Genomic DNA, 25,909 nt, shown 5'->3' with positions numbered 1-25,909 from the left:
CACCGTACTGTAGACATGTCACACTCATACTACATAAGGAGACTCATTTTGGACACATTACACAGGTGCTAGGGTGAGGGGAGTGGTGAGTGAATCTGACATGGGGGATGAAAGGAAAAATAGAAACTGAGGGGCCTCATAGAAACTGATGAAGAAATGGCACCATAAATTTAGGAGAGTGATTTAAGTTCTTAGTCTTCTTCTGCTTCTTCTAGTTTGATGTATCTGCTTTTCCAGTACCACTTTAAAACCTTTACCTCCCACATTATCCACAGGACATCTGGTTTCAGGCTCCCTAAGGCAAGGACTCTGTCAGATACAGTATTATCCCTCTCACAGCCTGGGACTGGGGCTCATGAGATAACAAAGCTCTCCACTCTTCTCCAGTGAATAGCGTTGACTAGGGGGTACACAGGACAACCTAAGGTCCCAAACTACATTTCCCAGTGATCCCTGGGAGATTCTAAGTGGACTTCAGGGAGGAGCAGTTTGCAAAGTCAGGGAGGGCACTTCCTGTGCTTGTCTCCAAGTGGGAGGGGTGAAGTTAGTCTAGTTCCTGGTGTGGGTCCAAGTTGAACTTGGTAAGTGACTTTTTATTTGAAATTGGCTTTGAAATTAGGGCTTAATTCTCTATCAAATGTGGGTCCAGGAGACTAGATACTGCAGTGTGCCTGAATTTCAAGTCCAACGGTGGTTCAAAACTTTAGCTGACACCTCCTTTGAATCCGTATGTATGCTGTGAAGACATACAGCGTAATGTGAAGATAATGGACCTTAATTCAAACTGTCTGGTTTAGAGTCACAGCCAAACCACATCCCAGCTGTGAGGACTTGGGCAGGTTACTCAGCATCTCTCAAAGTTAGTTTATCTGTCAATGAGATGGAGCTAATCAGAGAGTTTACTTAAACTAAGTGTTGTGAAGATTACAGAAGTGTATATGAGTATGATGTGTGTTTCAGGGAATTGGATTTCCCTGTTGGATAATTGAAACAGTGATGTCCACCCCCTCTGTCCCCGACTGAGGGTGTCCCAAAGGGCTCAGTTAGTCCTTGTAGCAGCAGGTTCGTAACCACTCCTGCTCCTTCTGCATTAGCTGATCAGAACTTCTCCAGTAATCCCAGGTGCCAGGGAGGCTGGGCTGCACTCCCCACAGGGATTGAGGGAAGTCCTGGGGGCAGTTTCATCCTGTTGGAAGGACACTTAAGGGGAAGGTGTTCAGGAGCCATACTGACAAGAATGAACTGCTTCACTGTCAGGCAGACTGAAGAGACCTCTCTCTGAGCAGAGCCGTGCAGAATTCCACAGGAGAGGGGCCTTGGGGGCAGACAGCCCGGCAGCCAGGGCGCTAAGGGTGCCGTGTTCCTGGCCTTGACCACCTTCCCTAGCAGGTGTCCACAACATCACCCTGGTGGGCTCTTTTTTGATAAACTGCAGTTTCTTTCCCCAAGGCCCTCACTTCAGTTTCTCACTCACAATATGGCTGACCCCCCTGTTCTCACTCAGAAAAAGTAACAACTGCCCGTCAACTATGTAGTGCGTCTCACCAGAGAATTATTTCATTGCCCTTTTATGAGTTTTAACAGTTCAGAGCCAACTTTAAAAATACTGAGATTATCACGCGCACATCTGAGCTTGTCAGTTTCGGCCTCTCCTGAGGAGGGGGAAATATACTGTTTACAAGAATTAGGGCATATTTCAAAATGAATATGAAGCGATAGAAGAAAAAGAAGCATTTAATTTTTTTTCTTAAACAAGAATATCAGGAAAGCAAACGACAAGTCAAAGAAAGTTGTTCAATTATGTAAATGAGATGCAATATCAACTTTTATTTCATTGGTGAAAATGTACTATATAAAAGGCTGAGAGTAGTGGAGTATCTGCACATTCCCTGATCCCCTAAATTTTGTGAACAGTATATTAAAAAAAAAACGAAACCTACTCAGAAGTTCCTTTTTTTGCTCTCACCACTGCTTCCCATGCTCAGGGCATTCTGGGCCTGCTCACAGGCTGTCGGGGCACTAAGCACTGTTGATGGAAGGTCTGTGGGTGAGGCTTGCCCAGTGACTTCTTTCCCATTAAGAAAATGACTGGCTGGCCACCTGCCCCTGGGACCGAGCTGGATTGTAGTGTCCTGGCAGGGGGCCTCACAGCCAAAAGGAAAGATCATAAGGAGGGGAGGGGAGGAGAGGGAGAGACAGGGAAGAAGAGGGAAAGAAAATATAATAACAGCACACAGAAAGCAAAGCCACTCAGAAACACTCCGTAAAATTCTATTTAACTCAGCAAATCTGTTCCTAAGTATGAATGCAAATTAATTGAAGACACATGCTGAAACATGCTCTTGAACACAGACTTCACAGCAGCACTATTCACGATAGCCATCGGTGGAACAGTGAACAATGGCCTTTGAGCAGGACTAGCCTGGCAGCGTTCTTTCCATCCGGAAACAAACAGCTGGCCTCTTGCCCTTGTGAGGTGGGGCTGGGTTGTAGAATCAATACAGGGGAATGCCATGACCTTCATGGGGACAGAGAAAAAAAAGGAAAGGGATGGAAAAAAACAGACAAACACCTAAAGAGATGGTTACCCACTGCCTCTCCTCAAAATTCTTCTGTTCTGCAATGCCAGACATTCAAGCGTTAGGTAAAGAAGATTACATTTCAGTCCATAAGTGTACTTGTGTTGCTTGTAGCCTTGAGGTGTGACAGCGCCATCTCATGTGTGGACTAGTTTTGGATCAATCTGTTTTTAATTATTCCATTTTAGGCTTTTGCCTGTAACTTTGTTTGAGAAAAGACTAGGGTTTTCTTTGGCAAAAATAAAATAAATAGCCTGACTAGGTGGTGGTGCAGTGAATAGACTGTTGGACCGGGACATGGAGGACCCAAGTTCAAAACCCCGAGGTTGCCAGCTTGAGCATTGGCTCATCCAGCTTGAACACGGGGTCGCTGGCTCGAGCCTATGGAATCACAGACATGACCCCATGGTTGCTGGCTGGAGCCCAAGGTTGCTGGCTTGAGCAAGGGATCACTTGCTCTGCTGTAGCCCCCACGTCAAGAAACATATAAGAAAGCAATCTCTGAACCACTAAGGAGCTGCAATTAAGAATTGATGCTTCTTGGCCCTGGCCGGTTGGCTCAGCGGTAGAGCGTCGGCCTGGCGTGCAGGAGTCCTGGGTTCAATTCCCAGCCAGGGCACACAGGAGAAGCGCCTATCTGCTTCTCCACCCCTCCTCCTCTCCTTCCTCTCTGTCTCTCTCTTCCCCTCCTGCAGCCGAGGCTCCATTGGAGCAAAGATGGCCCGGGCGCTGGGGATGGTTCTGTGGCCTCTGCCTCAGGTGCTAGAATGGCTCTGGATGCAACAGAGCGACGCCCCAGAGAGGCAGAACATCGCCCCCTGGTGGGCATGCCGGGTGGATCCCAGTCGGGCGCATGCGGGAGTCTGTCTGACTGCCTCCCCATTTCCAGCTACGGAAAAAAAAAAAAAAGTAAAAAAAAAGAATTGATACTTCTCATCTCTCTCCATTTCTGTATGTCTGTCCCTATTTGTCCCTCTCTCTGTGTCAAAATAAATAGAGAAATAGAAATAAATAAAATTAAATTAAATAAAAAATAAAGAAAATCACTTATCCATGAAAGATGTAGAGATCCTAGAGACTGGGAACTGGTCAATGAGTTCTTCATGTCAACTTATTTTCCAAGTGTACATTCAAAAAGTAATTTGAAATTAAAGTACCATGTCATAAGGACAAATTGTTGAAAATATTGAAATGACAAATGAAAATGTTGAAAGGACAAATGTTGAAGTGACAAAAGTCAGTTCAACAATTGACGATCATTCAGCAAACAAGAAGAATCCATTTGATCTTCAGAGAAAAGCAAGTCTCTTTGACTTGCCATTCCAGGCCCTCTGGAAGCTGCCTGTGTTTTGCACAGCTCCCCTAAGTGACCGCCAGTTGTCTTAAGGCAGGTTCCCCAGAATCAGACCCTGAGACAAAGACTCAGAATCACAGACAAGTGACATTAAAGAAGTGCTTCTGGTAGAAACCTGGTTGTAGCCTGGTTGTGCATTCTAACTCCAAGTGTATCCAGACTCCAGGCAAAGCAGCTGGACTTGAAAACCTCCCACCAGTCACTCACTGACTCACAGCTGGCCTGGCAGAATATGACTCCCTGGCCCCTCCAGCTCTCTGCAGAGGATGGTGAAGCAGCCCCGGGAGCCCTCAAGGGGTCCTCCAAAGCGAGTCTAGGGTGCAGGCCCTTAAGCATAAGTGTAACCAAACATGCAAATGCAGGTTCGGCTGCCTGCTGCAACAAAATGAGGCAAAAACTGATGCAAAAAGAAAGAGGTTCATTCAGCTGCCCTGACCTGGGAGAATGGTGGACTCCCTGCTTAAAGACATCTCTCCTTCTTGCTCAAGACTAAGGTTCTTACAGGGAGAGTGAAGGGAGAGTTTTTCCCATCCAAGTATCTTGCTAGCTTTTGGTGCACTGGGGCCCTGTCCGTTCATGTCTCTAGCTTTTGGTGTGCTCAGTGTAATAACCTCCCCCTGCAGCCATCTTGGTCAATGGGGAAGACTTACTGGCGCTTCCTGACTGTCTAGGTAACATAAGAACATAGAAGTCAGGCCAGCAGCATGGTGAAATGGTAAAAGACATCTGAAGGGATCAGGTGGTACAGTCAGAATTCTCCCCACAGTAGTTCCAGTCCTGAGTCTTCACCAATCCCATGTGCCCTCTCTGAGTACACTGAGCAGCTCTATTTCTTACCTCTGAACTTAGGGTGGAGGCCAATAAATAGGTCTAATGGGTTTCATTTGGGTTACTTTTTTTAAATTTTTTTTTTTTAATTTACTATTGCTATAATTCTCATAACTTTCTACTCTTTGTTCTATAATAAAAGGAGCCAATGATGACCATGAGTCCTTTACTGAGGCCTCTCTCTTCCTTCTTTTTTCATTTTGATTCACATCTTCATTGGCCAACGAGGAGGTAGCACTTTATCAGGGTAGCTCGTTGTTCATGCATTCCTCAACTTCCTATTTATAATGCCTCTGTGCTTAAATAAAATACTCGCTGAGAATATTATTTGAGGATCAGACCTTTCTCTTAATTTAGCAGACATATTACTGTGGAGTATTCTGACGCCCTCCTGATAGTTTCTCCCTTATAAAGGGTTTGCTTTTCTGCCTAATACCCAAGTCATTTTTTTCAATTTTGAATTTCAGTAATTTAACCAGAATACAGTCTGAATATTGAGTCAAACTTCTCCATAATCTTGCTGTTTTTTGGATTTAATTTTGTTTCCATCCAGGAAAATGTTTCTGTTTTTTTTTCTATGCATTTTCTATTGTGCTTTTTGAGTTTTCTTCAGAAGCACCAATTGCTTTTCTATTGGCTTTTTTTCTGATTGTTCAATGGCTTTATCTTTTTATTCACTTTTACTATGAGTCAAGCTTTTCTTTTATGTATATAATTTGATATCGTGCTGTATCTATATTGTCCCTTTCTGTTTATAAGTAATTATGTGTTAGTTTTGTTTTTTTTTTCTTAGTTCCCTAAGGTCTCAAATTTGTCTTTCCATAATGCTGTAATATTTTATCACCTCATTTTTTGGCTCTTTGTTTTGAGTCCAATTTAAATGATCTTTTGCTCCAAGTACCTGTGAAGAATTTCTTTCCATTGCTCAGTTTATTCTTCTTCTTGAGTTGGTTGTCTTTTCTTTTTTGTCTGTCTTTGGCATATTACGCCCTTTTCTTTCATTCCCAGCCTCATAGTATATTTGCGTCCTGTTTCTCATTATGTTCATGCGTGTTTAGCTTTGTCTCCTCCTTTTACTTGGCTTGAATCCAATGTGACTGGTGAGATGTCTGGCAGGAGTGAGGCTTGGCCGGGTTATGAAGGAAGGTGAATATAACAGGAGATACTTTGTTGCCTAACTTCCCTATATGCATGGTTCTTCCTTTCTGGTGACACTAACAAAAAGAACATTGTGCCTTATTTTTCCCCCCCAAAATCCTAAAGGAAGAACAGCTGCTACTGTTACCTCCTGTGCCTGCTGTGTTTGGTAAATCTTGTAGCAATAATGGGGGCATGGAACAAGGCTCACAGCTCCTTGCTCATTCCGTGGCAGTTAGTCATCTGGTTGCTTGCTGCTGAGCCCTCTCCTGGGGCTTCCATACCCTCCAGGCTTGGAGCCCATCACTGCTGCTCCTGTCTCCTGTGCTTACACTCTCACACTCTCTCCTGTGCAGCTCAGATGTTCACATTACTCCTCAGTCCTATCCCTTCTGTTTTGTGATTTTTAGGGATTTTTCATAGTTTATAGTCCATCAAAATACCTTTTTATTTTCTTGGGAGGTCACATGATATGTTTTACTGTCTTTTCTATTATTTTTAGAGTTTTGGCCAGAAAGAAGAAATTTCCAAGTCTTCTGAATTAAAACTGAAAATCAACATACTTCCAATTTACTTCAAAAGATATTAGGTGTATTTCTGAGTGTTCTCCTTGTGTTTCCCTTGAGTCTTTTTTTTTTTTTTTTTTTAGTTGAGAAATGGGGAGATAGCAAAGCAGACTTATACACGTGCCCCAAATGGGACCCATCCTGCAACCCTACCTGGGGCCGATGCTGAAGTACCAAGTTATTTTTAGTGCTTGAGACTGATGTGCTGCAGTGGAGCTATCTTTAGCCCCCTAGGGCCATGCTTCAACCAACTGATCCACTGGCTGCAGGAGCAGAAGAGGGAGAAAAGAGGGAGAGTGGGGGGAATAAGCAGATGGTCACTTCTCTTGTGTATGCTGACTGGAAATAGAACCCTGGAACACCCATATGCCAGGCTGATGCTCTACCCACTGAGCCACTGCCGGGGCCCCTGGAGTCTTTTGTTATATTTATCATCCAACTGAAACAAAAGGGCACATCCTGCACTGAAATGATATAAGTCAATATATAAAGTCAGTAATGTTTTCAGTCATCTGTTGCCCTAGGGACGACCTCCTAACTGCTTCCAGTGTTTCACCTTGAATCACAGCTCTAGTAAATCACAGCTTCATATGTTTAGTTGCAGAATACTGAAATATTATTTGGTTACATGTTACTTGCATCCAGACTCATAATAGAAACTGACTTTTTACGAATGAACCTGCAGTTACTCAATTCGAACTCAACATGGTATCTTAAAAAAAAAGAGGGAAAGAAGAGAAAGAAATGGGAAAAAAAGAGAAAAACAGATTACAACATTTAAAACATATTAAATTTTTTTCTAGTAGAAGGAATAATGGTCTAGCCAAAAATCAACTAGTCAGGTTATAAGCCACCTAATTTCCTTTTGGTCAACCTTCACCTCTTTTTCTTACATACTCATTATAGATTCTAGGTTAGGGGCCAGAATTGGTGTGGGGCAGTCTGGCTAAATACTTGTGTTCTTTTTCTGGCAGGGTGGAAGTGTATTAGAGCTTGTCTAAATGTTAAGAAATATGCTGGTGAGATGAGAAGAGATTCAATGAATCTCATAGATTTAAGGAAAATAATATTACAGATATATAAGAAAAGAAAGTTTAGAAACACTGACAAAATGAAAATGATGGCTGGGTCAAAAAGAGAAATAGAAGACTCTGAAGAAATAATATGAGAGAAAAGAGAGATGCTTCGCTCATCATTAAACTATGTCACCTCAGGCTGGGCCACATTTGCAAAGAGGTCAGTCTTGATGTCTCTGTGCCACTGTTGTGATCCAAGTCTCAACAGATTAAGGTAGCAGGTGAAAAAACCCTTTCAGAAAGTTTGGCATGTTGACACCACACTCCTTTTCTTCCATATCACCTGCCTCCTTATTCAGCACTGCTTCTGGATGTAGAAGTGAGAGGGGAGCCCAAAAGTTAGAAATTTGGCTTCAGTTATAGAAGTTTTTCAGTTGCATTGAATATAAGATTATGTAAGGGATTAAATTACAATAGTTTCTTACAAGGGCTCAGTCACAGAATTTTCCTGCAAGGAGTTAAGGCACTGTGGGTAACTAAGGGTTCACAAGCCTTAATCTTTATTTTATTGCCTAAGAAATATAGGGAGTTCTCTTGCAGAAGTTCCCAGATGCATCACAACCTCGGCTGTTCTTGAGAAATGCCAGGGACACCGGATAGGACCATGTTGGTTAGGCCTGTGCTACCTCAGAAGACCTCGTAAAGGAGACGTTCCTGCAACTGAACCTTACTTTCTGCACATTTTTTTTTTGTATTTTTCCGAAGCTGGAAATGGGGAGAGACAGTCAGACAGACTCCCGCATGTGCCCGACCAGGATCCACCTGGCACGCCCACCAGGGGGCAACGCTCTGCCCCTCCGGGGCGTCGCTCTGTCGCGACCAGAGCCACTCTAGCACCTGGGGCAGAGGCCAAGGAGCCATCCCCAGCGCCGGGGCCATCTTTGCTCCAATGGAGCCTTGGCTGCGGGAGGGGAAAAGAGAGACAGAGAGGAAGGAGAGGGGGAGGGGTGGAGAAGCAGATGGGCGCTTCTCCTGTGTGCCCTGGCCGGGAATTGAACCCGGGACTTCTGCACGCCAGGCCGACGCTCTACCACTGAGCCAACTGGCCAGGGCCTTTCTGCACATTTTTACATGACTATCTGCACGGAACTTTTTCTCCCTTCCACCACTACTAACAGCCCCTGAACCCTAAAAAAACCGCCAGCACAGGGAGAGTGTTTGCCAGTTCTTTTGTATAGGAGTCCCCTGCCTTCTTAAGTTGCTACAATTTGAGTTAAGGACACTCATACCTACTCAGCCCCTGTCTCTCATGAAATTGGCAACAGACAACTCAAATCCCAGCTTGTTCCAGTCACAGAAGCAGAGAGAGTAGGGATGGTTAGGTTAAATTAGTTCTCTCTGTGTCTGAGTGGTAGAGTTTTAGAGCTTGTATCGATATTGAAAAAGAATACTGATGTAAATTAAGATGAGAAGAAATGAAATGAACTTCATTGATTTGCGGGAAATAATATTGTAGACATCAAGAATACAGAAAGTTGAAACACTAGCAGAATGGGAAGAATAGCTGACCAAAAAAGACAGATAGGAGAATCCAAAAGAAATGACATTAAGAGGTGCCAGCAACACTTGGCTTATCACCATTAACCCACAGACAGGGTGCTTTTTTCCACAGCACCTCAGGCCAGGGCGTATTACCAGTGGTAAGCACCACTGTTATAATCAGGGAACATACTAGGTTAAGACAATTTAGTAGCAGGGATAGAAACCTTTTCTACATGGGCATAACAAACGAAGCACTTCTTTTATTCTTTTCTCTTTGGGCTCACCTCGCCAGAGAGTCAAGTTAACTTGGGGCTTCATTCAGGTCTTTTCTCATCTTTTCATCTCTTGCTGTTCATTCCTCAACTCAATAAATTCATTGTTGATACTATTCTCCAGCAAGTTCTCCCAGGTGCTTTGAGCAAATATCCTACCAGCTTCTAGCCCCACAGCAGGAAGTATCTGCTTGGGCTTTAGCAGAGTCCCCCACAGAGTCTCACTCACCTGACCTGGGTTACATGCTATCCATGCGCAAGCCGGTGGCCCTATGGCACATGCGCTGTGAAGTGGTCCAACCTGGATCACATTTAGCTCGGAAAGAATGAAGAGACCAGCTCATTCTCCATACAATAACCAAAAATGCCAATATGATCATTGTATAATGTGACCAAACTGCAACCTTTTTACAGTGATTTCTCACCTAAGAGTAAAAGCCAACAGAATTGGTTTTAAGGCCACTGTCATCTGTCTGATTTCATCTCAGCTCACACTTCCTCTCACTCACTCTGCTCCGATCCCCCGGGCTTCCTAGGCAGGTTCCACTTTAAGGCTTTTTAATTTTCCATTGTTTCTGCCTGAATGGTCTTTCCTACATATGTGACATGGCTAATTCTCTCATATCCTTCAGGCCATAGTGAGGGTTTTTCTGACCACCTTATTTGAAATGAAATATCACTGTGTGCACATCTTTCTTTGCTGTAGTTTTCTCCAGACACTTAACATAATGAAGAAATTGCATGTTTTATTTCTTTATTCAGTTGACTGCTTGTGTTCTCCCAACCAGCCCTGTAAGATTTCTGAGGGCAAGTAAGTAAAGTACTAGATCAGTAGCAAATATACGTAATAGGTTTTTATAAACTTTTTATTGACTGCATCAATAAATCAATGAATATAAATCTTTGAGTAGGTTCAGCTAAAGGTGAAATTAAGGGTATTAGGCACTAAGAACACAACATACTCTATAATTCTCCTGTTTGCATTGGAACTCTTTGTAAACCTATTTTAATTCACATCAATTTGAAGCTCTTTAAATTTATTACCAACAAAATCACATATCAGTTTATCATCAGTTTATCATCTTGCTCATCACTTATCTGGATTTACAACGTCTCAAGTTTAAAACATGGAACCAGTGATAATATTTTTCTTACGGGGTTACTGAGACAATTAAGTGAACTTTAGCATGTGAAAGCAATTAATACAATAAAAGTAGTAAACAAATGATTGGATTGCAGATATTCGGAACCACTGTTTTATAATTACATATTTAAAATAATTATTTATAATTAGGCTAAATCCAAGTACAAAAGTAACACTGTGTTTTTGTTTTATTTTCCTTGCTTTAGGAGATCATGGATATTGAAGCATATTTTGAAAGAATTGGTTATAAGAAGTCTAGGAACAAATTGGACCTAGAAACACTCACTGACATTCTTCAGCACCAGATCTGGGCCATTCCCTTTGAGAACCTTAACATCCATTGTGGGGAACCCATGGAATTGGGCTTGGAGGCCATTTTTGATCAAATTGTGAGGAGGAACCGGGGTGGGTGGTGTCTTCAGGTCAATCAACTTCTGTACTGGGCTCTGACCACCATCGGTTTCGAGACCACAATGTTGGGCGGGTATGTGTACAACACTCCAGCCAGCCAATATAGCAGTGCTATGATTCACCTCTTGCTGCAGGTGGTCATAGATGGCAGGAACTACATAGCTGATGCTGGGTTTGGACGCTCCTTCCAGATGTGGCAGCCTCTGGAGTTAATTTCTGGGAAGGATCAGCCTCAGGTGCCCTGCATCTTCCGCTTGACAGAAGAGAGAGGGATCTGGTACTTGGACCAAATCAGAAGAGAGCAGTACATTCCAAACCAAGAATTTCTTAATTCTGATCTCCTGGAAAAGAATAAATATCGAAAAATCTACTCCTTTACTCTTGAACCTCGAACAATCGAAGATTTTGAGTCTGTTAATGAGCATCTTCAGACGTCTGCTGCATCTGTGTTTACAAGCAAGTCATTTTGTTCCTTGCAGACCCGAGATGGGGTTCACTGTTTAGTGGGCTTCACCCTCACCTTTAGAAAATTCAGTTTTAAGGACAGTATGGATTTGGTGGAGTTTAAGACACTGAATGAAGAAGAAATAGAAGAAGAGCTGAAAAATATATTTAATATTTCCTTGGAGAAAAAGCTTGTACCCAAATATGGTGATAAATTTTTTACCATTTAGAGTAAGGAGTAGAAATGATCTTCAGTATTATGTCTGATACTGACACTTTTTATTTAAAAAAAATCCAATAGGTATAAAAGTAGAGAGAATAAAATATAATAAACCCCTATTTTTTGTCACCCGTCTTACCAACTATGAACTGGTAGCCTATTTCTCGTATTTCTTCAATGACCCCACATGATGTTAGAGAAAATCCTAGACATCAAATAATTTCATTCTTTAAAATGTCAGCATAAGTATTCAGATATCATTTTAAAGAAAGAGAACCACATACCTTTTCAAAATTAATAACAGTAAAGGTATTTTAAGGATGGCATATGGCTTTCTGGGGGAAAATAGTAATTTCTGGTAGTAAAATTTTCATATAGGTTGAATATGGAATATATAAGAAATATTTACCCATAGTTCAGTAAATGGAAAATTGAAGATATATCTTTTATTAAGTTCAACCAGCATGTGTCCAATATCGAATTTTACCAAAAAAATCCCAAAAGCATAATGTAAAATTAGAATTCAACAAAAAAGAATGAGACATGATATTGCTTCCTAATACTTCTCAAGACAAGGCTTAAACAACAAGTAACGTAATTAAGTACCAAGAGAGACACAGCTAATGATTTCCTACATGGTTCTTTTGCAACCAGCTCTTTAAGTAGAATTTTCCTTAATATAGAAACACTGATATTTAGAATTGTTTAAATTCCAGAATTGTCATTCTGTCCAAAATAATTATTATGAATTTTAAAATACATATTATCTGTAAAATCTTGATGCCTACAAAGTATGTTAAATATTGGAGGCTAATACAATGTCAGTCCTGAAGTGTGTGTTTGGCAGAGTTGGGATATCATGGGGCCAGTTCTTTCTTGCATCCTTTTTCTGTTTTTGTTATTTTCTTTTATTTCCTCCCACACTCTGTTATAAGAGTGTGGGCTTCAAAGTGTGTAGATCTGAGTTCAAATCCTGTGGATACTGGATGAATCACTTCATGAATCTGTGCCTCTGATCTCCCAGATGTGACATGTGGACAATACTTAGGTAATTAAGTGACAGACCTACAGTCACGTCTTGGTGTAACATTTGTTATATGGATGAATGAAAACATCAGTAATGTTTTGGATACTGAGTCAGCATTTGATGAAAGTTCTCCCATCTAGCTTTACTTCCCTAGCTCGAATCTGGTCTGGAATCTGCCTGCTTCCTTGATTAAAGTGAATACAGTATCAGATGGCCCAAATCTGACTGTGGCTGGTGCTTCAGAATTGGAATCTTTACTTATCTATAACTCACGTTTTCTGTTAGTGAATTCCAGAACCAGGGCTATAATTTCAACTGCAGCCTTGTTCTTACATTATTCTCCCTCTTCAACTTGTGGTTATCATAATGATAATGAAAAAATAAAACAAAATGGAATGAGCTTTGCTAAGAGAGGCACTTCAAATAGAGTCAGGAGGGTATTAAGGAAGTGGGGCCTTTGCAGCCCAAGCACAGACCAAGCCTCAGTGCTTAGAGCTGCTATTAAGTTGCTAACCTGTTGCTAAACTGAGGTCAAAGGCTGAGCCAGAAACCTCCTGGAACAACTGCTGTATGGATGGATCCATATGGACTTTCCTTCTTCCTTGTAGTGTTTGCCTCTCCCACTGCACATCGGAACTAATCAATCCCTGGCAGTTTAGTGAACAATCCTTCCTTTGCAGGAAAGAATTTCACTTTGTGGATTTTGCCTTTATAAACCTTGCCTTTCTTTATTCTCTCTAAAGTGCAGTTTGAGTTGCTACCTGAATTTGCATCTCTTGGATTGGAATTCTTTTGCTCAAACACATGTCTTTGTTCTTTTTTTTTATTTTAATTTTTTTAAATTTCTAAGTGAGAAGAGGGGAGATAGAGAGACAGACTCCTGCATGCACCCCAACTGGGAATCACCCAGCAACTCTCACCTGGGGTTGATCCTTTGCCCATCTGGGCCATGCTTGCATCCGAGCTATTTTTAATGCCTGAGGCAGAGGCTCCATGGAACCATCATAAGTACCTGGGGCTGATGCGCTGGAATGGAGCCATGGCTGCAGGAGAAGAAGAGGGAGGAACGGGGGGGGGGGAGGAGGGGAGGGGTAGAGAAGCAGATGGTCACTTCTGTGTGTCCAGACTGGGAATCAAACCTGAGACATCCACATGCTGTGCTGACGGTCTACCACTGAGCCACCAGCCAGGGCTTTGTTCTTTTTCTATAGCCTGAATCTCTTCTTTGGTTAATAATAAGTTTAAAGGGAAAGCAGTGGTGGGATAGAGAAATGCTAGTTAAAAGAAGAAGTTACTTTGGATTATGGGTACTTCATGAACTGATGTGAGAGTTGGGATATGCTGCTCAGGGTAGATGGAGATCCCTAGGAGGGTGGATAGACCAGTCCTGAGTGGAAGGAAGGATGAAAGGTGTATTTCAGCATGTGACAGCTTGCTATCTTTCTTACCTTACCTGATGGGTCTTGCTCAGCTCTGATGCTGTCTTGTAGCAATGTGGGAATGGATTTTCTCACATTTTTACTAAGGTCATGTCAATGGAAGAGTAGCTGGCAAGAGACACAGACTAGATTAAAAGCTGGCTCAAGGAGAAAGATGCAGGTTTGTACAAATGAGTTAAGGAAGTCGTATTGTACAGTGAGTATCCTGAATCCCAATGCAATTGCTTCTCTTTGACTGCATCTACCTCATGTTTAAAAAGGCCAAAATATACGGATCATAAAAATTAGGGGATGTTCGATTGCTTCATATTCATTTTGAAATATCCCCTAATTTTTGTAAGCAGTATAAATTTGACTGAGATATATAAAATTAGTTGCCATATTGAAGAGCGGTGCCTTATTTGCAATGCTAACTTTTCTTCAATAAATCTAAATGAGTGGTCTCTCCCTGAGCAGAGAGTTCAATTGGTTAGAGCATCATCTTGATATGCCAAGGTTTCAGGTTCCAGCCCTGGTCAGGGCACATATAAGAAAAAAACCAATGAATATATAAATAAATGAAACAACTAATCAGTGTTTCTTGCTCTCTATCTCCTCTCCCCATGTAAAAATCTATAAAAAATTTTAATAAGTGATCTCTGTGGATGAATGGTTATTTTTACAGATACTATGGCTGCTTAACACATTGCCTGAAATTTAGGGTTTAAAACTGCAGATCCTGTCGGTCTGCAGTTCAGAAAGGACACAGTAGAATGTCTCTTTTCTGCTCTACTATGTCCAGTGTCAGCAGGAAGGACTCCGGAAAATGGTGGTTATCTGACGTCTCTGTATATCTTGTCTAGAAGCTTTTTCACTGACATGTGTGGTTCTGGTCTGGGGGTAGCAATTGGAGTACCTCCATGTGGCCTCTCCATGCCAGCTGGGCTTCCTCACAGCATGGTCACCTCAGGGCAGTAATATTTCTTACATGGTGACTCAGAAATCTATGTGTGAGGTGGAAGGTGAATCAGCTTTTTAAAAAGTGTATTGTCTTTAGTTGAAGTAAAAATTACATAACACAGAACTATTTCAAAATGAACAATCCACTGATATTTATTACATTCACAGTTTGTGCAATCACCACCTCTATTTTCAAAAACACTTTCATCACCCGGACACAACGCCCTACCCATTGAGTAGTCTGAATTACCCAGCATCAAAGTCATGTAGCATAATTTCTGCCATAGTCTGTTGGTTATAAGTCAGTCACAAGTCTTTCTGGTTTCAAGGGGCGAAAACTGGACTTCACTTCTTAATGTGGGAATGGATAGCATCTGGAATGGAAGAGAACTCCTTCTTATTTAATTGAAAAATTAGGGTGACATCGGTTAACAAAATTACATAGCTTTCAGGGGTAGAATTCTATAATACATCACCTGTATATTGTATTGTTTGCAGGATGAAAGATACTTCGATGGCCATCTATGGAAAATATTGTTTGACACCGTCAACCTTCTGGTTCCCCAAATTATATTCTTCAAATGTGCAAATACACTCTGCCCATTCCAATATTCCACAAAAGCCTCCTTTTATGGCATCAGGCTTGGGCTTGAAGTCCAGGATCTTGTCATCATGGCCTGGTGTAGAGGATGCTTCTTGGGTGGTTTTGTGGGTATATTCTTTGAGTTCCATTCTTGATATGAACTCTTGTGAGCTACCTTTCCTCCACATACCCAGCACACAGTAGTGAAACCAGTATAAAACAAACAAGCATAAAATAGACCCTTTCATTCAAAAAGTGGTAAATAAAGCACACAGCCATGACCTAAATTCTTAAGAGTTCTGAAATCCAGCTGGGCCCAGGTGGCCAGTTTCTTGATTAGGGCTCAGTCCTATTTCCTAGGAGTTGTTCCCATGGTTCTTGTCTTTATTCTCTGGGCTCTTAGATTTATCACATGCCTCAGTCTTTAAATTATAAAAGAACTTATTTTCTAATAAGAAGCTTACAGACCAATCGGACCTAATAGAATTGTTTATCTAAGGATTTTTCTTTGGGATAAAAGCAGTTTCATTTACAGATCTCCCGAGAAATACCAAGACTCAAATGCTGTTTGATGTGAGTTTATGCAACTAAATATGCATGCATTTATTAATATGATGAGACAACATTTTTAGAAAGTGGTGTCCTAAGTTTGGGTACTCTGAAAACAGAAGTATATTAAATTTTGGGCATAACAATGAGGTCAAGTGTGAAGGAGGGACTGTAGTGGAAGAATGATAGGTAAGAAAAAAGGTTACTTGGAAGCATGGAGGTTAGATGCAGCACTTTAACACTCAGACACTTGTGTGTAGTTTATCTGTGAGGTGACACCAGTAAGCAGGAGAGGGGACAGTGAAAGTGAGGAGGAAGAGAAGTAATACGAGGACTCATTAAGTTTGCTGCTGTGGGAAACAGGGACTCAATGCCACTGGGACTTCCGAAGGAGCATAAATGAGCGCCCCCAGAGTTTTCCACCGAAGCCGAAGCGTGCACATTTACCACTGGTTCCCGTTTGCTGTTGGCTGAGAGTTTCCCCTGAGGAGTTATCTCCCCTGCACTTCCAAGCTCCACATGAGATTGAGCTCCTACAGGGAACCACTGGAGAAGCCTGTGCCAGAAAGTGAGAGCTCCCAGTGTACATGTGAGACAAGACACTATCCGCACGAAGCCGCTGGAAGCCCGCATGGCTGGACTAGCTACTTTGCTTGAGTCCAAGGTCGCTGGCTTGAGCAAGGGGTCACTCGCTCTGCTCTAGCCACCTCCCCCATCAAGGCACATATGAGAAAGCAATCAGTGAACAACTAAAATGCTGCAAAAAAGAATTGATGATTCTCATCTCTCTCCCTTCCTGTCTGTCTGTCCCTCTCTCTGTCTCTGTCACAAAAAAACAAAACAGAACAAAAATAAAACCTCATATTGAATTAATGGCACACATGGCTTCTGAACATGTTTGGTCCATGCAAGGCTCCACACTTGAATATTGTTTTATTCTTCTTGGTGCTTTTTTCTAATTCCATTCTGAGTTAGATAAAGCTCCGTCCCATCATCCTGTGTGTCTCTCCTTTACTCTCTCACTGTGGCCACCCTCACAACCCTCCAACACCAGATGTGCAGGGGTTTCTCCCCACCAGGCAATTTTTCTGTAACACCAGCCTCACTCTACAATTTAACTCAATTCTGACACTGTCTACCTGGAGACAGCATCAGATCCCACAGGTGGAGGGCTCAGTCCCACACACTTCAGATGCCAATCGCAAGCCCAGGTTGCCACCTGGACCTCTGACCTATAAGTCAAAGGTAGCCATGACCTCCTTCTTGGTTTTGATTAATTTGATAGAGTTGCTCACAGAACTAAACAAACAAACGAACACCATTTATAGATGTTTACCAGTTTATCATAAAAGGATATTTTAAAGGACATGGATGAGCATCCAGATGGAAGAGATGCTCAGGGCAGGGGAGGGCAAAGGGGGTGGGGCTTCTGTGCCCTCTCCATGCCCACCACTCTCCCTGCACCTCCACGTGTTCACCAACCCAGAAGCTTATGGTCTTGCCCAATAGTATGTGTTTGTTGGCCTCTGTTTGGGTAGTACTGCTTACTGAACCTTCTGATTTCATTCTAGAAGTCTCACAAGGTTCAGAAAATTAACTTCTCAAAGTGTAACTCAAAACTAGCTTTCCAGATATTAAAACTTGTTATAAAGCTAAGTAACTAAAATAACATGGTGCTGGGGCAAGAAGAGAAACAATTTAATGAGATAGAAGAGAAATATATCCAAATACATGTAAGAATTTACAACAGAATAAAAACCACATTTCAATTCAATAGGGAAAAGACATATGATGCAATAAATAGTATTGGGCAATTGGCTAGTTATTTGGGGAATGGGGTAAGATGGATCTCCAACAAGAGTCAAAATAAATTCTCAGACAGATCAAAGCATTACCTGTAAAAATAAAATCATAAAGGAATTTTTAAATATATAAATATGTTGACAATCATAAGATAAAAGAAACTTTTAAACATAATGATCATGTAAGTTTACAATTCGGTGAACAATGGCATTAATATTTTGTTAGGGATTGCACTGAATCTGTGGATTGCTTTGTGTAATGTGGGCCTTTTAACAATGTTAATTCTCTCAATACCTGAACATGGTACATCTTTCCATTTATTTTTGTCTTTTTTTTATTTCTTTCAGCAATGTGATGGTTTTCTGAGTATAAATCTTTTACCTCCTTGTTTAATTTTATTCCTAGGTATTTTATTATTTTTGATGCAATTTTAAATGAAATTGTCTTCTTAGCCACTTCAATAAATGGTGCTGGGAAAACTGGAAAGCCACATGCAAAAGAATGAAACTGGACTACAGTCTGTCCCCCTGTACTAGAATTAACTCAAAATGGATCAAAGATCTAAACATAAGACCTGAAACAATTAAGTACATAGAAGAAGACATAGGTACTAAACTCATGGACCTGGGTTTTAAAGAGCATTTTATGAATTTGACTCCACAGGCAAGAGAAGTGAAGGCAAAAATTAATGAATGGGACTACATTAGACTAAGAAGTTTTTGCTCAGCAAGAGAAACTGATAACAAAATAAACAGACAGCCAACTAAATGGGAAATGATATTTTCAAACAACAGCTCAGATAAGGGCCTAATATCCAAAATATACAAAGAACTCATAAAACTCAACAACAAACAAACAAACAATCCAATAAAAAAAATGGGAAGAGGACATGAACACACACTTCTCCCAGGAAGAAATACAAATGGCCAACAGATATATGAAAAGAGGCTCATCTTTGTTAGTTATTAGAGAAATGCAAATCAAAACTGCAATGAGATACCACCTCACACCTGTTCGATTAGCTGTTATTAGCAAGACAGGTAATAGCAAATGTTGGAGAGGCTGTGGAGAAAAAGAAACCCTCATACACTGTTGGTGGGAATGTAAAGTAGTACAACCATTATGGAAGAAAGTATGGTGGTTCCTCAAAAAACTGAAAATAGAACTACCTTATGACCCAGCAATCCCTCTACTGGGTATATATCCCAAAAACTCAGAAACATTGATACGTAAAGACACATGCAGCCCCATGTTTATTGCAGCATTGTTCACAGTGGCCAGGACATGGAAACAACCAAAAAGCCCATCAATAGATGACTGGATAAAGAAGATGTGGCACATATACACTATGGAATACTACTCAGCCATAAGAAATGATGACATCGGAACATTTACAGCAAAATGGTGGGATCTTGATAACATGATACGAAGCGAAATAAGTAAATCAGAAAAAACCAGGAACTGCATTATTCCATACGTAGGTGGGACATAAAAGTGAAACTAAGAGACATTAATAAGAGTGTGGTGGTTTTGGGGGGAGGGGGGAGAGGGAGAGGGAAAGGGGGAGGGGGAGGGGCACAAAGAAAACCAGATAGAAGGTGACAGGGGACAATCTGACTTTGGGTGATGGGTATGCAACATAAGTGAATGACAAGATAACCTGGAGTTGTTATCTTTGAATATATGTATCCTGATTTATTGATGTTGCCCATTAAAAATAAAATTATTAAAAAAAATAATAAAAAAAAAGAAATTGTCTTCTTAATTTTTCTTTTTGATAGTTTGTTATTGGTATGTAAAAAACACAAGCAATTTCTGGATATTAATTTTGTATCTGTAACTTTGCTCAATTCATTTATTAGTTCTAATAAATAGGTTTGTGGAATCTTTAGGATTCTCTCTATATAGTATCATGCCATTGGCAAATAAGTTTTACTTCTTCTATTCCAGTTTGGATCCTTTTATTTCTTTTCTTGTCTGGAAAATGTGGTAAGAGTTGATTTTCTGTTTTGCTACTAACCTTAAAATTTTCAGCTTTTAACCATTGAGCCTGATGTTAGCTGTGGTTTGTCATATATGGTCTTCATGAGGTATATTGCCTCTATCCTTACTTTGCTGAAAATTTTTATGATAAATGGATGCTGGATTGTGCCAAATGCTTTTTCTGTATGTATAAATGTGATCACACAGTTTTTATCCTTTGTTTTGTTTATGTGGTGTATCATGATAATTGATTTGTGGATAATGAACTAGGCTTGTATTCTGAGAATCCATCCCATTTGGTCATGGTGTATGATCTTTTCAATGTATTGTTGGATTTGGTTTGATAATATACTGCTCACAAAAATTAGGGGATGTTTAAAAATGAATAAGAAGCAATAAAATATCCCCTAATTTTTGTGAGCAGTATAGTTTGTTGAAGATTTTTGCATCTACTTTGTCAGGGATATTGGCTTGTAATTTTCTTTTTTTGCAGTCTTTGTCTTGTTTTGGTAATAGGATAATGCTGGCCTTGTACAATGAGTATGGGAGCTTTCTTTCCTCTTTAGTTTTCTGAAATAGTTTAAAAATAGGTATTAATTCTTCTTCGAATGTTTGATAAATTTCACTTGTGAAGTCATCTGGTCCAGGACTTTTATTTGTTGGCAGTTTTTTGATTACTGATTCAATTTCACTTCTAGTAATTGGTCTGTTCAGATTTTCTGTTTCTTCCTAAGTCTTGGAAGATTGCATGTCTCTCTCTCTCTCTCTCTCTCTCTCTCTCTCTCTCTCCCTCTCTATTTTATTTTATTTTTTTTAGTGAGAGAGACCATGAGTGAGGGACAGACAGGGACAGACAGACAGGAAGGAAGAGAGATGAGAAGCTTCAACTTGTTGTGGCTCTTTAGTTGTTCATTAATTGCTTTCTCATATGTGCCTTGATGGGGGAGCTCCAGCCAAGCTAGTGACCCCTTGCTTAAGCCAGCGACCTTGGGTTCAAACCAGCAACTTTGGGCTTCAAGTCAGTGACCTTTGGGCTCAAACCAGCGACCATGGCATCATGTCTATGCTCCCATACTCAAGCCTATGACCCTGCGCTCAAGCTGGTGAGCCTGTGCACAAGCTGGATGAGCCTGCGTTCAAACTGGAAACCTCGGGGTTTGGAACTGTAGTCCTCAGCATTCCAGGTCAATGCTCTATCCACTGTACCACTGCCTTGTCAGGTTGCATGTCTTTTAATTAGTTATTTATACCATTCACATTTAAGTGATTATTTATATAGTTAGATGAGTATTTATCATATTTTAACTTTTTTTTCTTGTTGCATTTGTTGTTTTTTTTAATCATCCTGCCTTTTTGCTTTCTTAGTTTTAATATAACATCTTAAAGAATTCCATGGCTCTCTTTTCTTTGCATATCAATTATACTTATTTGGAAAATGTTTGCACTACTTGTCCAAGTGTTTGCCACATACATTTACAACTAATCTGTAATCTGTATCGTCTTTCAAATAACCATGTCATGCTTCATAGGTAATGCAGGTCCTTTATAATATAGTTCTAGATCTTCCCTCCCATCCATCATTACATTTGTCATTCATTGCACTTATTCATAAGCCATAACCACATAAAGCATTGTTGCTATTATTATTTTGAACAAACCTATTAGATTAATTAAGAATAAGAAAAGTAGAAGTCTTTATTAGCCTTCGTTTAATTATTTTTAATGTTCTTCCTCTTTTTATGTACATTTGTTTCCAATCTATATTATTCCTCTTTCTGAAGAACTTCTTTTAACATTTCTTGCAAGGCTACTGGTAACAAATACCCTTGGGTTTTGTTTGTCTGGAAACATCGTTATTTTTTCTTCACTTTTGAAGGATAATTTTGCTGGATACAGAATTCTAAATTGGTGGGTTTATTCTTTCAACATTTTAAATATTTCACTCTTTGCTTGCATTATTTCAGAAAAAGAAATTTAATATAATACTTCTTGTTCTTCTATATGAAAGATGTCTTTACTTTCCCTCTAAATTTTTCTAGATTTTCTTTTTGATTCTGCTTATCTGCAGTTTTAAGATATTCTTAGGTGTTTCTATTTCAAATATTTTTCCTGTGCTGTTCTCTAAGATTGCTGGATTTGTAGGTTAGTGTTTGCAATTAATTTTGGAAAATATTCAGCTAATAATTAATGTAAATATTTTTTCTGTTTCTCCCTTTTTTTTGTTTCTGGTATCCCATTAAATGTATTTTCTGCCTTTTATAATTGTCCTAAAGTTCATAAATATTCTCTATTTTTGGGTTTTGTGTGTGTGTGTTTTTTCTCTTTGCATTTCAGTTTAGGAAGTTTCTTGTTGACATATCTTCAAGCACACCGAATCATTCTTTATCCATGTTCAGTCACTGGAGAGTTGTCAAAGGCATTCTTTATTTCTGTCACAATATTTTTTATTTTTGGCATTTTCTTTTGATTTTTACTTAGAGTTTTAATATATATGATAACAATACTTACAATACCTATCTATTCTTACATATTGCCCACTTTTCCATTAGAGTCTTTAGCATATTAATTAATTATTTTTAATTCCTAGTCTGATAACTTCAAAATCTCTGCCATATCTGAATCTTACTCTGATGCTTGATTTATTTCCTCAGACCATGTTTTTCATAGTTAGCGTGTCTTACAATTATTATGTTAGAAGCTAGACATGATGGTGTAGGCAATATGAACTGAGGTATGTAGACCATTAGTGTGAGGGCTTAATCAGAAAAGTGTAAGTTAAAACAATAGCCTGACCAGGAGGTGGCCCAGTGGATAGAGTGTTGAACTACTATGCGCAGGACCCAAGTTTGAGACACAAGGTCATCAGTTTGAGCGCAGGCTCATCTTGTTTGAGCAAGGCTCGCTAGCTTAAGCTCAAGGTCACTGGCTTGAGTAAGGGGTCACTCGCTCTGCTGTAGTGCCTCTAGTCAAAGCACATATGAGAAAGCAATCAATGAACAACTAAGGTGCTGCAACGAAGAATTGATGCTTCTCATCTCTCTCCCTTCCTGTCTATCTGTCCCTCTCTCATCTCTCAGTCTCTGTCACAAAAATAACAAAACAAAAAAACCCCCCACAAAAAAACAAAAAAAACAACACTGAGCTATCACCTTAGATACATGAAATGGGCAGACATTTGAAGGTTGCTAACAGAAAGTGTCAATCAACATGAGGAAAGTGGAAATCTATCTACACAAGAGGACAGTAATGCTGAGTGAAGTTAAGCACACATATGCCCTGTCCACGGTACATCCCACTCCTGATGTTTGTCCATGTAGAGTCCTCCTCGTGTCCATCACAGGGCATGCATGGGAAGGAAAGCTTTCCTCACACTGCTGTTTGTAGTAACTGGGAGTGGAGGGCCCCTAGGTGGCCTTCACCAGTGGTACTTGTAACCTAAATGGCCTTAGGTTGGTTTCCTTTAAGACCAGACCCCAGATGTAGATTTGCATTTAAGTAGCTTATTTGGGAGGTGATTTAAGGAAGCACCATCATGGGAGTGGGAAAGGCAGGGCGGGGCAGTTTGAAAGTCATTAAAGGCTACATATTGGCAGGTGACCTCAGTGGATAATAGGAGCTTAATCCCACTGAAGGACATTGAGAGGCAATGTTGTCCATGCCCCAGAGTAATCCCCCCCTGAGCAGGTAGAACTTGACAGCATTTATCATTCAGTTCCCATCATGCTGGGCTGAGTGGTGGTCCCAGGGGCATAAGTTGCCTCTCTATCTAGCCTGCCCACGCACAGGCCAAGAGAAAGGCTTCCCAAGTTCATGCAGGAGGACACCAGAGGCATGAACTAAACCGTTAGTGCCAAAGGGAGGGCAAGAGGCAACAACTGTGTCATGTAGACAAGTTCTAAAACATAGTGTAGAGGGAATGCACAGGAAACAGCTGAGCTATAGGCCAGTATCATTAATGTGATTAAAAACACAATCAGGAACACTGCCACCGTACTGTAGACATGTCACACTCATACCACATAAGGAGACTCACTTTGGACACATTACACAGGTGCTAGGGTGAGGGGAGTGGTGAGTGGGACTGACAATAGGGGATGAAAGGAAGAATAGAAACTGAGGGGCTTCGTAGCCCTGGCCGGTTGGCTCAGTGGTAGAGCGTCAGCCTGGCGAGCAGGAGTCTCGGGTTCGATTCCTGGCCAGGGCACACAGGAGAAGCGCCCATCTGCTTCTCCACCCCTCCCCCTCTCCTTTCTCTCTGTCTCTCTCTTCCCCTCCTGCAGCCAGGGCTCCATTGGAGCAGGGTTGGCGCGGGCGCCGAGGATGGCTCTGTGGCCTCTGCCTCAGGCACTGGAATGGCTCTGGTTGCAGCAGAGCGAAGCCCCAGATGGGCAGAGCATCGCCCCCTGGTGGGCATGGCAGGTGGATCCCGGTCAGGCGCATGCGGAAGTCTGTCTGACTGCCTCCCTGTTTCCAACTTCAGAAAAGTACGAAAAATAAAAATTAAAAAAAAAAAAAAAGAAACTGAGAGGCTTCATAGAAATTGATGACAAAGTGGCACCATACATTTAGGAGAGTAATTTAAATTTTTGATCTTCTTCTGCCTCTTCTAGTTTGATGTGTCTGCTTTTCCAGGACCACCTTAAAACCCTCACCTCCCACATACACATTGGACATCTGGTTTCAGGCTCCCTAAGGCAAGGACTATGTCAGATACAGTATTATCCCCCTCACAGCCTGGGACTGGGGCTCATGAGATAACAAAGCTCTCCACTCTTCTCCAGTGAATAGCGTTGACTAGAGGGCACACAGGACAACCTAAGGTCCCAAACTACATTTCCCAGTGATCCCTGGGAGATTCTAAGTGGACTTCAGGGAGGAGCAGTTTGCAAAGCCAGTGAGGGCACTTCCTGCGCTGGTCGTTAGTGCAAGGAGTGCAGTCACTCTAGTTCCTGGTGTGGGTCCAAGTTAAACTCGGTAAGTAACGTTTTTTTATTTGAAAATGACTTTGAAATTAGAGTTTAATTCCACCTCAAATGTGTGTCCAGGAGACTAGAGACTGCAGTGTGCCTGAATTTCAAGTCCAATGGTACTTCAAAAACTTTAGCTGACACCTCCTTTGAATTTGTACGTATGCTGTGAAGACATAAAGTGTAATGTGAAGATAATGCTCCTTAATTCAAACTGTCTGGTTTAGAGTCACAGCCAAACCACATCCCAGCTGTGAGGACTTGGGCAGGTTACTCAGCATCTCTCAAACTTAGTTTATCTGTCAATAAGATGGAGCTAGAATTTACTTAAAATAAGTGTTGTGAAGATTACAGAAGTGTATATGAGTATGATGTGTGTTTCAGGGAATTGGATTTCCCTGTTGGATAATTGAAACAGTGATGTCCACCCCCTCTGTCCCAGACTGAGGGTGTCCCAAAGGGCTCAGTTAGTCCTTGTAGCAGCAGGTTCGTAACCATTCCTGCTCCCTCTGCATTAGCTGATCAGAACTTCTCCAGTAATCCCAGGTGCCAGGGAGGCTGGGCTGCACTCCCCACAGGGATTGAGGGAAGTCCTGGGGGCAGTTTCATCCTGTTGGAAGGACACTTAAGGGGAAGGTGTTCAGGAGCCATAATGACAAGAATGAACTGCTTCACTGTCAGGCAGACTGAAGACACCTATCCCTTCCCTGAGCAGAGCAGTGCAGAATTCCACAGGAGAGGGGCCTTGGGGGCAGACAGCCCGGCAGCCAGGGTCCTAAAAACACAGTGTTTCTGGCCTTGATCCCCAGCCCTAGTCGGTGCCCAGAATATTACCCTGGTGGGCTCTTTTCTGATAAACTACAATTTTCTTTCCCAAGGTCCTCACTTCAGTTTCTCGCTCACAAAATCGCTGAATCCCCATTTCTCACTCAGAAACAGTAACAACTGCCCATCAACTATATAGTGTGTCTTACCAGAGAATTATTTTATTTGCCCTCTGTGGGTTTTAACAGTTCAGAGCCAACTTTAAAAATACACAGATTATCACCTGCACATCTGAGTTTGTCTGAGTTTCTGCTTCTTCTCAGGAGGAGGAAATATTAACA

At 41.1% G+C, this 25,909-nt stretch overlaps 2 protein-coding genes across 4 annotated transcripts in view; both read left to right on the top strand.

Moving 5' to 3' along the window:
* Positions 1 to 25,909, top strand: part of LOC136402743 (arylamine N-acetyltransferase 1-like) — a 61,415-nt gene that overhangs the window by 22,981 nt on the left and 12,525 nt on the right. The window contains exon 1 of one of the 3 annotated variants that reach the window (XM_066380472.1): positions 547 to 581. The exons of 1 other annotated variant lie outside the window; for it this stretch is intronic. The gene's annotated coding sequence lies outside the window, so the exon portion shown is untranslated. Of the gene's footprint in view, positions 1 to 546; positions 582 to 24,748; positions 24,811 to 25,909 lie in introns of those variants that run through there. One more of the 3 variants, XM_066380470.1, reaches the window with a different exon arrangement.
* Positions 526 to 13,584, top strand: LOC136402742 (arylamine N-acetyltransferase 1). The gene is made up of 2 exons (XM_066380468.1): positions 526 to 581; positions 10,645 to 13,584. Exon 2 carries the CDS (start codon positions 10,651 to 10,653, stop codon positions 11,521 to 11,523), a length of 873 nt encoding a protein of 290 aa, XP_066236565.1. The 5' UTR covers positions 526 to 581; positions 10,645 to 10,650; the 3' UTR covers positions 11,524 to 13,584.

Source organism: Saccopteryx leptura, chromosome 4 (assembly GCF_036850995.1).
Source record: "Saccopteryx leptura isolate mSacLep1 chromosome 4, mSacLep1_pri_phased_curated, whole genome shotgun sequence".
NCBI classification, from domain to species: Eukaryota; Metazoa; Chordata; class Mammalia; order Chiroptera; family Emballonuridae; genus Saccopteryx; species Saccopteryx leptura.
Note: the sequence above shows the minus strand (reverse complement) of the source record. Positions and strands in the feature narration are given on the sequence as shown.

What these genes read in the sequence shown, in the direction of transcription:
- LOC136402742 (XM_066380468.1), top strand. Translation starts at nt 10,651, where the DNA reads ATGGATATTGAAGCATATTTTGAAAGAATTGGTTATAAGAAGTCTAGG.